The 13,156-nt window shown below is 38.3% G+C and overlaps 2 protein-coding genes across 7 annotated transcripts in view; one reads left to right on the top strand and one right to left on the bottom strand.

Moving 5' to 3' along the window:
- golga3 (golgin A3) overlaps positions 1 to 7,029 on the bottom strand; it is a 20,693-nt gene extending 13,664 nt beyond the window's left edge. The window contains exons 1-6 of one of the 3 annotated variants that reach the window (XM_057832129.1): positions 6,918 to 7,029; positions 4,084 to 4,293; positions 3,111 to 3,389; positions 2,617 to 2,729; positions 1,764 to 2,464; positions 575 to 683 (exon numbers count right to left, since the gene is read on the bottom strand). In XM_057832129.1, the coding sequence (XP_057688112.1) occupies positions 575 to 683; positions 1,764 to 2,464; positions 2,617 to 2,729; positions 3,111 to 3,389; positions 4,084 to 4,204 (1,323 nt within the window). In that variant the 5' untranslated portion in view covers positions 4,205 to 4,293; positions 6,918 to 7,029. The remainder of the gene's footprint in view (positions 1 to 574; positions 684 to 1,763; positions 2,465 to 2,616; positions 2,730 to 3,110; positions 3,390 to 4,083; positions 4,294 to 6,917) is intronic. The other 2 variants (XM_057832131.1, XM_057832130.1) reach the window with 2 other exon arrangements.
- A 494-nt stretch (positions 7,030 to 7,523) lies between these two features.
- The window catches only part of si:dkey-112e17.1 (uncharacterized), a 38,916-nt gene continuing 33,283 nt past the window's right edge, over positions 7,524 to 13,156 (top strand). For 2 of the 4 annotated variants that reach the window (XM_057832383.1, XM_057832386.1), the window contains exon 1: positions 8,187 to 8,332. In XM_057832383.1, coding sequence (XP_057688366.1) covers positions 8,252 to 8,332 — 81 coding nt within the window. In that variant the 5' untranslated portion in view covers positions 8,187 to 8,251. The other 2 variants (XM_057832384.1, XM_057832387.1) reach the window with 2 other exon arrangements.

Here is a 13,156-nt window from a genome sequence, read left to right as displayed (position 1 = left end):
ATTGTTCAAAAATATTTTCTCAAAATTAAAAATTAAGATTCAGGGCGAAATGGTTCTACTTCACCTCTATGTAAAATGTGACTGGACACCTTCGTCGGTATAGTGTAGTCTATATACACTACTGTTCAAAAGTTTGGGGTCCGGACTGTTTATAATGAAAAATCCCATATGATACACTACGGTTCAAAAGTTTAGGGTCGCTTAGACCCCCAAACTTTTGAACGGTAGTATATACATTTCAAGTAAAAAAATAAAAACTTTAAAAACATCATTAAATTGAAACCATTTCCCTTATTCAATTCATTCACATTTTACTTTGTAACAGTTTGTGGTGGGGAAATATCAATAAAAGTAAATGAAGGCATGTATTAGAACTCATTTGTAAAATTGTTGAAATAAAAACATTACAGCATTATTAGGCACATTACAAGGCAGTACATTTCAAGAACACAGCAAACTACATTAACAATAATAAACATTGGTAATTTTTACCTTTGTTAAAGCAGAATATTTGATAAAAGTTCTTATCTGTCATTATTTTCCCACAATGCTGTCCTGTCTATCTGATACTAACCTGATTGGCCTCAGATGACAAAGATTCCAATTGGCCTTCTAGTCTCATTTTTTCCTTCAGGACCTGAAGCATTTCATCATGGCCCATTACAGAGCTCTCCAAAGAGACACTGAAGAATGAAAACAAAATATGTGTTACAATAATTATGTGACAGACCAAGTTTTTTAACGATAATAAAGAAAATTACTTAAAGGGAACCACGGATAGAAAGATTTGTAGTTCTTAAAAGATAAACGTTATTATGAGTTGAAATAATTTGATATTACAACCCCTCTTGATGTTTTCTTTTTATACAATTTGTAAAATTAGTTTAAATAGTAGGTCTCTATTATTGTTGACGTCGCAGGGCGGTGACGTCACCGGGTTACGCTGCCAGGCTTCCAGACACATGTCATCTGCTAAGACCTTTCAATTTAAATCCGAGACCAACATGAATGAACATGACAGCACTGTCCATATTTCACAGAAGCAGAAAAAGTAAAAAGGAACAGGAAAAACGGGATGAGACGAGACTAGGACAGAAGCCGTGTTCTGCCAAAATGTGCTACATCGGCAAAACATCTACAAGAGGCGAATTTGACACCCAAAGTGCTACTGTGCTTGTTTTTTTTTTAGATGCAAACAGACAGAACATGCTAAAGATGCCTGAAGAAAATACTGAAACGTAGTAAAATAGTAATATCACATAAAGGTGGTTTATAAACACGCTGTGTTTATAACACGCAAGTGACTAATGTGGTCAACTGATTGACAATCTGCTTTAAAGCTACCACAAGAAAACACAATGCTTAAAAGTATGAGGGAAACACATGCAAAAAGTATTTTGAGGCGATGAGAAGGTATTAAAAGACTCCATAAAAACACAAATAGTAATTACTCGCCGCTCATAACCGATGTGCGCATGTGTTGGACGTCTCGCCAGGTAGAAGGAATTGCAGAACACCGGTTGTGTTTGTCTAGTGACAGTGACAAACTACGGCATCACCCTGAACGTCCTATGCATGCAAAAAACATGGCGACCTCCGCAGGTCAAAACATGTACTAAATATCAAAGATTTTTAAATCAATGGATATATTTTATGTGTTTCTAATAACATATTTAAGTAAAAGAGAACAATTGTTGCTTATTAGCGCCTACAAGTCTTTAAGTCCGAGGTTCCCTTTAATATCCACCGGAAATGAAAAATACCTGCTGGAGAAGCTGTCCCTGCGGCTGCGTGGTTCTACAGAGCCTTCTTGCTCCAACTCCAGAAGTTGCTGCTCATCACTGGCTGCTTGCAAAACCTCATGAAGGGAGGGAAATTGACCCATGGCCTCAGGAGCAATCTCCCGTCCCTCAACCATGTAGGTACCCTGTTGCTTATCCATGGCAGCAGACAGCATGGAGTAGGTTCCCCTGGTAGACACACTGCTGTAGGATGAGCTGTCACTGTCGTTGCCATCATTCCCAAGTCTTGCTCCTGATTCACTGCCATCAATCTCAGAGACATTGTCCCCAGCCAGGGGTAAAACATCAGCTTGACTGCGCGAATGTGACGTGACATTGACCTCGGACACAGTGGATACTGTGCTGATGGTGGCATGGATGGAGCCCATAGTGTTGTCTGCAGTCTTTATCCCACCACCCCCTTCGCCACCACCGTCATTCTCCGGAGATTTGTAGTCAGCCAAGGAGTGAATCTTGCTTGTGCGGGAGGATCTTGATTTTTTCTCCTTGTTGAGGGGGATTCCTAAACTCCCCAATTTAGGACCACGGGGTACACTGGTCCTCAGGAAGGAATACTCCGTGGTCATGGCAACTGCGTTGGCCCTGGGAAGAGCCTCAGGGTGCAGCATTAACTCTGGATCAAGAGTACTGAATGGCCTGTTTTTTGGTGTGTTGCGATGAGACTAAAACAAAAAAAAAGTTGTGGTCGTGTCACTTCGGACAAAAATAAAAAAATGTTTTCTAAGGAGTATAGACTGACTATGCCCCCCCCACTCCCCGGGACACAAAATTATGTCAATTGTGATGAAAGTACAGCGACTACATATTTACTCACCCTCTCTTTATGTCTTTGCACTCTGTACTGTTTCAGCTGCTCTTCCAGGCGCCTACGAGCCTCGAGACGGATTTTCTCCTCATTTTCCATCTCTAACGAAGGCTTCTGGTTGGCTAAAGAGCAAAAGCATTCATCCAAAAGTAAACACTAACAGCTGTCAAATAATATACTTGTCAATCAGTGCAATGATATCGTGAAACTCAATATTTGAAGAGGCCAACAGTGAGCCCTCAAACTCAACCGTTGCGTCTAACATTAATGGGTTTAAAAGGTTGAAATCTGCATGGTTAAACGTAAAAAATAAATAAAATTTTTTTAAAATAAAACAAATGCTATCATCCATTGTAAATCAAACCTATAGAAATCGCACAAATTTCTCAGACTTTAGCTACAGAGAGTGTGAGTTTAGTTTTTAAATATTGGACAACGCAGAGCAAAAAACAACAACAACATGCGGCGTAGTAGGGGCATTCACGCTACAAATTTTTGCTTACACAAATCTGTCTCCTGCAAAGGCATACTGAGTCTGAGTGACTGCAACGCATCACCCGTGTGACTTGTGTCCTCAGCAGCACTGAGCTCAGGTTCAAGCATCATGGGTGGACAAGCAGTCACACCTGCAGATGTCTCTTGAGTTTGACAGTTGACTGGTGAACTGTTGCTTTGTGAAAGGGCTGTTGGGGGCAGGGACCCGTTAAGATGGGTGCTTTCAGCAGCAGCATTGCCCTCTGATATCCCATCTCCATTTGGCATCACATTCAAGTTGATGGGACCTGAAATGGATGAGTCCCAAGGAATGTGACAGTTAGCTATTGTTTGTGTTGTGGACTTCAAGGCAAAGTGATTCTGTTGGCAAACTGGCTGAGCAACTATAATAACACTCAGCAGCACAAGCTAGTAAAGTCTTAAGGCTACGCTGCACTTTTGATTCACATCTAGTAGCACCATGGTACTAAAATATAAGCATATGTATTTGGATACTAGGATTACATGATGATGAAAACATGTCATTGGACTCTAAACCAATAGAAAGCTTGTCTATGTGCATAAGCACAGTGAGTAAATACTCAATAAGGTCTTGTCACTGATAGTGTAAGAGTATACTACACATTGTTGTGTGTTGTGCAATAAGCAGGGGCTGAATTACCTCTCTGTCACTCAGGTTGTGTGAATTGTCTTCTATGTGCCATACAATTAATTGCCCACCAAATTATCAAACTGACTTTTGATAGACAGGAAGTAAAAATAAAATGGTAAATGGTGTTATACTTATATAGCGCTTTTCCACCTTTCAAGGCGCTCAAAGCGCTTTACACTATCTCGCCATTCCAGACTGGTTGGTAGTAGAAAAACATATGAGTTGGCAATTCAATTTCCTTTTCCAAACAATAGCAGAATTGTTGATGCGGTAGTGAGCACGTGGTGCAATAACAACAAAGACAAGAGAGACCAAGAATAAGAGCTCACCATTGAGAATCTCCTTGGTTGTAATTGGATTGCCATCAAGCCCTTGCTGCTTCAAATATTGCTCACTTTCAGCCTCTTGAGATGTCAAAGTGCTGTGATCTTGATCAGCATTGATCTCCATTTGAACGGTGTTTTAATTTTTAATAGCCATGGTTGATCAGCAATCCTTCTGGATCTTCACTGGGAAGAAACACAGAGGTTTCCAATATTCTGGAAGTGACAGAATAATGACATGACAAGCCGCTGTGAGTAAGGCAAATGTAAACATTTTTGGAAAAGCTCCACATTAGAAATAACTCTTTGTGAGGGGCAGTCGTACTACAATTAGGAGTAAGAACCTCTTGTTACCTCACGATACGATACGGTTTGCGATACTAAGCTCACGATAAGGATGATCTGACGATATGGCGATACAAGGATTATCGATAAATTGGTCAGGAAATTATTCTAGGATTTTTTACAAACAACTAATAAACAGAAAAACAAGTTTCTGCTGTGAATTGGAATGAGTTTATCACTAGTAGACGTCCAATCCATTTGAACTGGGAGGGTGGCAGCGAATGAACATTCCCTCCCACTTTGAACGTCAATGGCCGTCAGTGATATCCAATGCCAGGCAATGAGGTCATTTTGGGCCATTTAAAGTCATTTACCTGTTGATTTTCAGTTACTTCCTGTGGATTCTGTGGTATTTCATGGGTCACTTCCTGTTTATTTTGAGTTACAGAACAGTAAGTGACCGGAAATCACCCAAATGAATAGGCAGTGACTCAAACTAAACAGGAAATGACCTGTAAATGCCCTAAAGTGAACAGCAAGTGACCTGTGAATGCCCTGAAAATCGGACAGAATGGCGTACCGCACGCAGGCTATTTTTAGACCGTGATGTCGCATCGTAAAGCGGAAGTAAAGCCGAAGTGGGACATAATACACCCGCCCTCGCATAGACACAACGTAATTAGTGCTACTTTTCTCCGGTAATCTTTCAAAAACGAACATGCCGATCACGCATTGCTTTTTTGGAACTTGTAGAAACGACTCTAGACATTACGACACATGAAGGATGTTTTCTTCATATGTTTCCGGAAACCAAAAACTCGGGAGGAAAAAAATGTGATGACCGAATCAACTTGCGTGGACTTTAACACCAGCTCTGCGAATCCATTCACTTTTCATATGCAGTAAACATTATGTTGGGTGGGCATGGTCTTTCAGAGGACAAGGAGGTAAGCCATTTTTATATTTTTAACTTATTTTTTAGCGTAACGTTGTGCCGTACTGCTTCTGTCTGACAATGAATGACCTGAAAAGAATTACAACGGTATCTGACTGCCACTGTTACCGTTTCTATTATATATATTTATATATAAAAAAAACAACATTAGTAAGGGGGAAGTGTAAATAAATTATAGGATTAAGATGTGGTATCAATGAAAAAATTAAAAGTGTTCATTGGCTGTCACTGAGTAGCATTTGCGATCGCTACACAAAGCTAACTAAATTACCCCCAAGAACGGTAAGAGACGTAGGACAACCAGAGGATACTGTATATAAGAAAGACAGGGCTGATGGTAAAGGATAGCTTGTTGAAACAGGAGAATGTCATTGTCAGTCGCGTCGATAAAAAACGTTAAAGCTATGCTTAGGTCGGCTCATTTTTTTTGTCTTTTTCAGCCTTCGACACTAAAGCCATCTCTTTAACTGTACATTTTTATGTTCTTCCACATCTTTGCCAGTCAATTTGGCACCAGGCACATCTTTTTCAGAAAGAATTGGTAGGTTTAGCTCTGTAAACATCTCCTTCGTACACCATTTCCATTCATTTCCTATTAGGGACAAACGGTAGCTCCTCCCTACTTAGCAACAGTAGCTAATGTCATGAATATTAATGAGCGGAAGTGACGTGTTGCTTGAGGTACGCCATTACTGCGAATGCTCTGGTTTCGAATGAACAGACATTCCCAGTCTAAATGGATTGGGCGTCGAGCACCGTCAGCGGTGTGAATGCAGCTTTAGAGTTAATTGAGACACTATTATGGTGGAAGATTTTGGTAGCAACTTGTTTTCTGTTGTTGTTTTTTTTTTTAAACACTGACACCTTTTTAAAATGATATTTCGATTCTTGGCAGGAGCATATTGATAACCTTTTGGGATACAAAGTATCACGATACATCACCATTTTGATATGTTTTCACACCCCTAAACACAATACAAAATTAGTTCCATTTGAGAAAAAAAATGAATGAGCAATTAGACTATATATTAGCTAAGTTGATTGTGTGTTAATTTAAATTTATATTATTTGTGACACATTTTCAGCTTTTTGGGTAAAAAAAAAAAAAAAAAAACTTTCGGTAAAATATAATATCTATCAAATTCAGTGAAAATGATTTGCTTAAAATTGGAATACCTTACAGTTGTTAATGGAATCGAACCTTTCCGAGCTACACTATGAGCAGACGCCAATTTGATCCACCCAGTGGAACTGAAGTTTACGACCGAAACAACAACACACTCACATACATGCGTACTACGCGCAATGTACGGAAATTGATATGCGCTAAGAAGCGGTGAGCAATTAGCAGTCGTAAGTAATTTAGTTGGTGTTGCGAAACAAAACGCTAGCTTTATGTTTACGGTGGGGACCTGTCAAGCTAACATCAAAGTTGCTAACTCAGTCGCTAGAATAGTAAGAGCCCGTGTTTGTATTACATTTTTATTAATCACATTCATTTCATAATCAAGGAGGTCCGTCTAGTATGACTGAAACGTCCACGGGCTGATATAACAATGACACATTCAATAATTGCATTAAAATCATAATGAAGGCTCACCAAACCAGCTTCACCTTTCACTACGTGGCTGTTTGCGTTCCGTCTTGATAACACAACCGAATAGAAACACTGAATGCAAACACTTGTACCGAACAAATTATGGTGACGTATCATATAAAAAAAAATCATTAATTAAAAAGGACAAATGATTAAAAATGTATATACTACAATTTAAAACATTTTGATTGATATTTTACATCAAATTGAGGTGTAGTTTTTACAATGTTTTTTCCCCCTGATATTATTTATAAAACACAAGATGTCTAATGTGCATTTTGAGTCAAGGGTAACGCGCGTCATCATTTTTCGGCCATTTTGCGTCAGAAATTTCTGCTTAACATTGCAACTAATGGAGCGCGTACATTGAAATAGCGATAAATTGCTCAATTTTCAAATGATTTCTAATCGGCCTGATCTATCATAAACGTCATAGAATTAAGAGTATTTTAGTGAAAAAACTTGCACACCTGACCTACCGCTTCGGTCAGAGTGGTCACCGACGCAAGATGGCCGCCAGTTACTTACGTAGTTGACTGCTCTTTTAGTCATCTAGCCGTATATATTTAATATACATGTCAAAAACAACACAGAGCCATGCAAGTTATTTTGTGAGGATAACCACAACATAATTTTCCGCACGCACCATCCTCTATACACAGGTCAGTAATTTCTGACTTTTGTGTTATATAGAAATAGCCTACAATGGCACCATCTAGCGGGATTTAAAACAAGTTCGCGCTGTTCAACTATAATAATATCAATACAACATAGTTTTTTTTATATATAAAAACATTTTTGGATAATAAATAGTATTAGATACTATCTTAATGACTATAGTGATGTGCAGTTTGCTTTTGTATTTAATTTATAAACAAGGCTCATCGTACAGGCTTAAAGTGATTTTAAACCATTATTGTGCAGTGAATTCCCGTTTATGAGTATTTTCCTAGGCATCAATCTCTGTACGGATCTATTGTGTGTCATAAGATGAAAATGAATTACAAATGCCAGATGAGCCAATATGTGTCAATTAGTTTCAGGTGCTGAAACGTTGCATGATATCATAGCTTGTTTGAAAAACATTTAATCTAAAATAACACACATTGTAACGAAGAGCAATGCGATAAACAGATTCCGCGTGGTTCAAATTGCATTGTAATCAAGGATTTGTTCAATGCGGGCCACATTTTAGGGGGGCGGAGGGTCTGGTCCTGGAGTGGAGTTGGCGTCATGAACGATGGAAGCGCGCTCCCGACACTTCAGGTGAATAAGAGGGAAGAGAAGCGGGACACGGTTCACAGTGCGTCGTAATAAGTAGAAGTAATTGGGGGAAAATGACTTGTATTTCGTCGCTTGGGGCGCATGTTTTCATGACAGCATATCTACTCTTCCTGATGGGATGCGTTGCACAGAAAGTGAGTATGCTGCCAAACTTGTTGTCAAGTTGTATCTCTTTGCCCCAGTTGATTATCGTGCTCAGTTGGACCGAGGAGGCATTGACTTCGTTCCTCAAGTAAATTCTCATGTTAAACATTTGTTTGCGCCCTGGCATAACTAGCCTTGGAGGCATGTTACAAATTTATCTACATTGCATCAAATACATGATTAAGAGCACATTGTCAAGCAAACATTTGCAGCTGTAATTGCAGTGTAACTTTCCTCCACAATCAATGACTTTTAGATCTTGTCTTCTAATGGGCTACTGAACACTGCAGAGGATCAGTGTGCATGGAGGTCATTAAGTTCGAGTTGAATTAAGAGGAGACGTAGGACAACGCGAAATAAGTGTAAAGAAAAAATAAATAAATAAATTATAATAATAAAAACATTCTGACGTGACTGAATTGAGTTACCTCATAAATTAAGCATTTAAACAGTGGGTTTGTATCATTTTTGTATCTTTACAAATTTCTGTCATTGTCTTGCATCATTGGAATTCAAATTTCATTGCACCATGCCAAGTCTTGATCACCTTCTCCAAATTTATTTTTAAAAAATAAAAAATAAAAAAAACTTTCATAAATGGGCATGTGGTTGCTGTTTTATTCAGCTCTTTCATGTTTGAACAGGAGAAATAAAACCCCATATTGATTAAATGAAAAGTTCTTTACATCTTAATGGGAGCAGGTTATTATTGAGCAGATAAATTCCAAACATTTGCCTTTAACTTGCAATAATTAAAATTGAAAACAACATTAATCTCTGATGAAAAAGTAAGTAAATAATCAGGCGGTAACTTCACGTCATGTGTGTCACTCATGCTAGTCATTGAAGTTAAAAGTGTTAGCTTGTCTTGGAATAGAAATGCAATTTGATCGATCCTTTAACCTGGTTCTAAGCAACTCAATTGCTTAGTTTATTGGTTATATCACAATAATTTGAGTAATTTAAAAAACGATTACACAATTCCCTTTTTCTTTTTAGGAGGATCATGCCAATTATACTTTTGTATTTTGTGCTGATTCCATGTTTTTGGAAAGTAAACTGGAATGGTCTCTCAAAAGTTACTGAATGTGCTTGTTGTCATTGAAATGAGATTTTTTTCTCTCTCAGCTTTAAAATGGAAGTTTGGTTGATTTTAGCTGCATAATTTGAAAACAAGACAATTTAACGTTAAATTGTAAGAGCTGGCGAGCCATGGGTAAAAAAAGAACTTGACAGTATATTTGTGTAACGGTGTACAATTTGATTCTGATTAAAATTAGGTGTTGTTGGAGATTAAATGGTTCAATGTTTACTGGTGTCAACATGCCAAAGGATAAGCCTTGGCATGATTCCTGAGTGGGCTTCTGTCTGTCAAGAGTCGTCCTTTCCACTTATAAAGAATGGCAGCTCAGCAGCAGTTTTAGTTCCTGTATGCATAGGGTGCTCACTATCTTTGCAATTATCTGCCTGAGGGGGCATGCTAAATGATGGCTTTGTCCTCTGCTCCCCTTTTGTATTAAGTTGATTTTTGGAACAGCATAAACAAGCTCAGGATTTATTTTATCCCCATCAGGAAAAAAAATAAATAAAACAAAACAAAAAAACATAGAAATCTTATTACAGGCATACTGTATGTACACAAAGTAAATTTTGTTATGTTCTTTGTCATATTTTTTTCTGAATACTTTATGCAGAGGGATACACCTAATGGTTGAACTGAAATCTAGGAACCCAATGAACTTTGTAATTATTCACCCTTAAATGAATTGAAAGCCGTATCTCAAGTTGAGCATGAATGGGACAATAAGCTACAATCACCCTTAAAAATAAGATGGTTTGTAACATTATTTTCTCATCACATGATGAAGCGGTCCTGGAAGGACTATAGGACACTGAGTTGATAGTTTGTGTCATGTAGACAATAGTCGGAATTTAGTAGCACATTCTTTTTTTCCCCCAGCAAGGTCATTGTGAGTGCATCTTATAAATCTGTTTCGTGAATACAAGTTCAATGTTATATAGCGTTCCTCTTCTCAACAAATCAAATGACAAGACCAAAGCCAAGCTTGATTGGATGCTACTAACAAGTGTATCCAGAGTCTGATGGATTCTTCTTTGCCACAGAGCTCCATTGTTCAAAAACTATCAAAGACACATCAATGAGCCAAAGCGTTGGACTGGGTGACATGTTCCTTCATTACCATGAACGCACATTCCCTAGCTTGCTTTCACCAAAGCCCACATACAAATATTCATTGGAGCATGAAATATGTTTTAATCAACTACTGAAATGTACCCTCAAAATGTGACATTATTTAAGCCCCACTTCACAATTACGAGCTCGAAGTGTTTGATTCCTTCCGCCTAGATTAGCGGAAAATGCAATACAGTAATACTGTACAGTAGTGTATAATAGTGAGAGCAGGAAAGGAATAATGTGTGGAAATCTTCAGGGACATTTGTAAACATACGCAACTGTAAATAAAGGTCTCCACCTGTCCTGTAGGTGGTGATAATGTGTGTCATCAAATTCAGATTTTTTTTTTTTTCTAGATTTTCCGCTAACGTACTTTGAGTACATATATGCTTATTGCCTTTATAAAGGTTAGTGGGTACCAGAAAATATATTTATGAGGTAATTAGAAGTAAAGATACAACAAGAGAGAGGAGAAAAAATGTGTGCAATTTATACTTTAACTATTAATTTGGGTTGAAATATGGACACAATAGGTATAAAAGCAAAACTGACTTCACATATTTCAACATATTTAAAAGGCAGTCAGAAGATATTGAAGCAAAGTTTCATAATTGTCATAAATACAGTAGGTAATATTCAAAGATCTGAAAACAATTTCTCAAAACTCCTTTTAACCATGGTGCGCATGATAAATACTGTCTGCAGGGTTCTACCGGCTCGTTTTAACAGGCCCCACACAGCAGTAGAAGCCCCTTTTAGAGAAAATGTGCTAATAGGTTTACAACCCAAACATGGAGGGGAGAGGCTGCATCTGCCTGTTCTCTCACCCACTCACTCACATATATGTGCAAAGACCAGGGCAGTAATCATTTCCAGCACTCCACTTAAAGGCAGTGAAAAACACCCCATATGGGAAAAATGGCACCGTAAATAAAATGTTGACCAACCATGAGTCGACTGAAAGGAGCCTTTCACAATTCCCATTATACCCACGAAGATGAAATTGTGCTGAATCGGCTCCCAAGTGGACAACAAGGCCCATCTTGGAAATGCCAGGGCTTAATCCGGTTGTTTGTTTACTCCAAGCTTGATGTGCATACACTGACAGGAGCCCACCAGGGGAGGCACATCACAGGCGGGGTGTGTGTTTAAAAAAAACAGGGATGTGTATTGATGCTGACCACAGCTACCTATGGGAAATGAATGCCATCCTCATACCAACACATTGCCAGGAGATGCATAAAATATTAACATGCAGCTTTTGCATCCTCAATTCTGTAAATAATCACAACCACCTGATATTTCTTAGATTCAAGTTACAATAAGTACAATACACTATAAAACATTATCTATCTATTTTTTTTTTTTTTTTTTTTTTTTTTAACCCCCGAACAAACTCTTGCAAGAATACAGATTTAAAGAGTGAAATTATACTGTACACAGATCTGGATATATAAAGTATGAATCTGACAGTAAAGCAGAGTTGAAAACGGCTTTTTGAGTAGTTGTAAGTTCAATTCCCTCAATATACATTATGCATTTTCAAAGTACACTGGCAGTTGCAGAAGATTTTTTTTGTCAAACTCATTATTTCCTTATTTATAAGTTTTGTGCATACTACCGTTTATTTTTTTTTCAGGGGTGTATCAAAAAGGCACACAATTTTAGGTTAGTGTAGAAATCACAGCGGTGCAATTCTGAACACTCACTCAATGAATTACGTGTAATTGAAGTTGTGAGCGGACTACCGCTGCTGAAGCGCTAGCCTGTGAAGCAGTGTCACTTTTCTCCTCCAGTAAACAGGCCTGGTGAGGATTCCTGCCCCCTTTTGAGAGGCCCGCCAGCCTGTTTATGAGCCAGATGAGTGTGTGTGGTTCAGCAGAAGCCAGCTCATGTTGCAAAGTTTTCACAGTGGTGTGGTCAACCTGGGTGGTTCAAAAAAAAAAAAACCTTCTGCAGCCAAACAGACTGTCAGATTGCGGAAGAGTGGCTTAATCCTATTAAGATAGTGGGCGTACGTACTGTATATAGCTTTTTTGGAGGGTTCTCAGAATAACGCTTTACATTGAATGCAAGTAACCATTGGGGGGGGGGCACGTTTTAATCTTAACTGTAAATACATGGTCCCTTAATTAGCCTTGTCACCGATCCTTGTCAGCTGGGATACGCTCAAGCACACCTGCAACCCTGGTGTGACTGAGCCGAACAGTAAATGCATGCAACCGATTTACAGTAAACCCTCATGATATGACCACAATCCGTTTCACGACTAAGCTCGCTACGTGAATGTGCTCCTATCAAGAATGTATTTTCTCCATAAGAAATAATTGAATTCCAGTTAATGCGTGCAACACTTCCCATGATACCCCTAAATGAGAATTCAAAGGATATTTTTTAAAGGCTAAATAATCTGAAATTTTTTTGAAGTATAAAAACAAGATCATTTATATACAAGCACTTAGCATAAGGGCCTGAGTCTTATAGCGACATAACAAAGAGCGAGCCAGCCGAGGATTAGGAGAGCGAGAATAGGTTGTGATACATACACTGTAATTTTAGAGGGATAACAATAGTATAACATAAACTAAACAAAATATTTGGTGTAAGTAAACTGGGT

Source organism: Corythoichthys intestinalis, chromosome 3, assembly GCF_030265065.1.
Source record: "Corythoichthys intestinalis isolate RoL2023-P3 chromosome 3, ASM3026506v1, whole genome shotgun sequence".
Classification (NCBI taxonomy): Eukaryota; Metazoa; Chordata; class Actinopteri; order Syngnathiformes; family Syngnathidae; genus Corythoichthys; species Corythoichthys intestinalis.
Note: the sequence above shows the minus strand (reverse complement) of the source record. Positions and strands in the feature narration are given on the sequence as shown.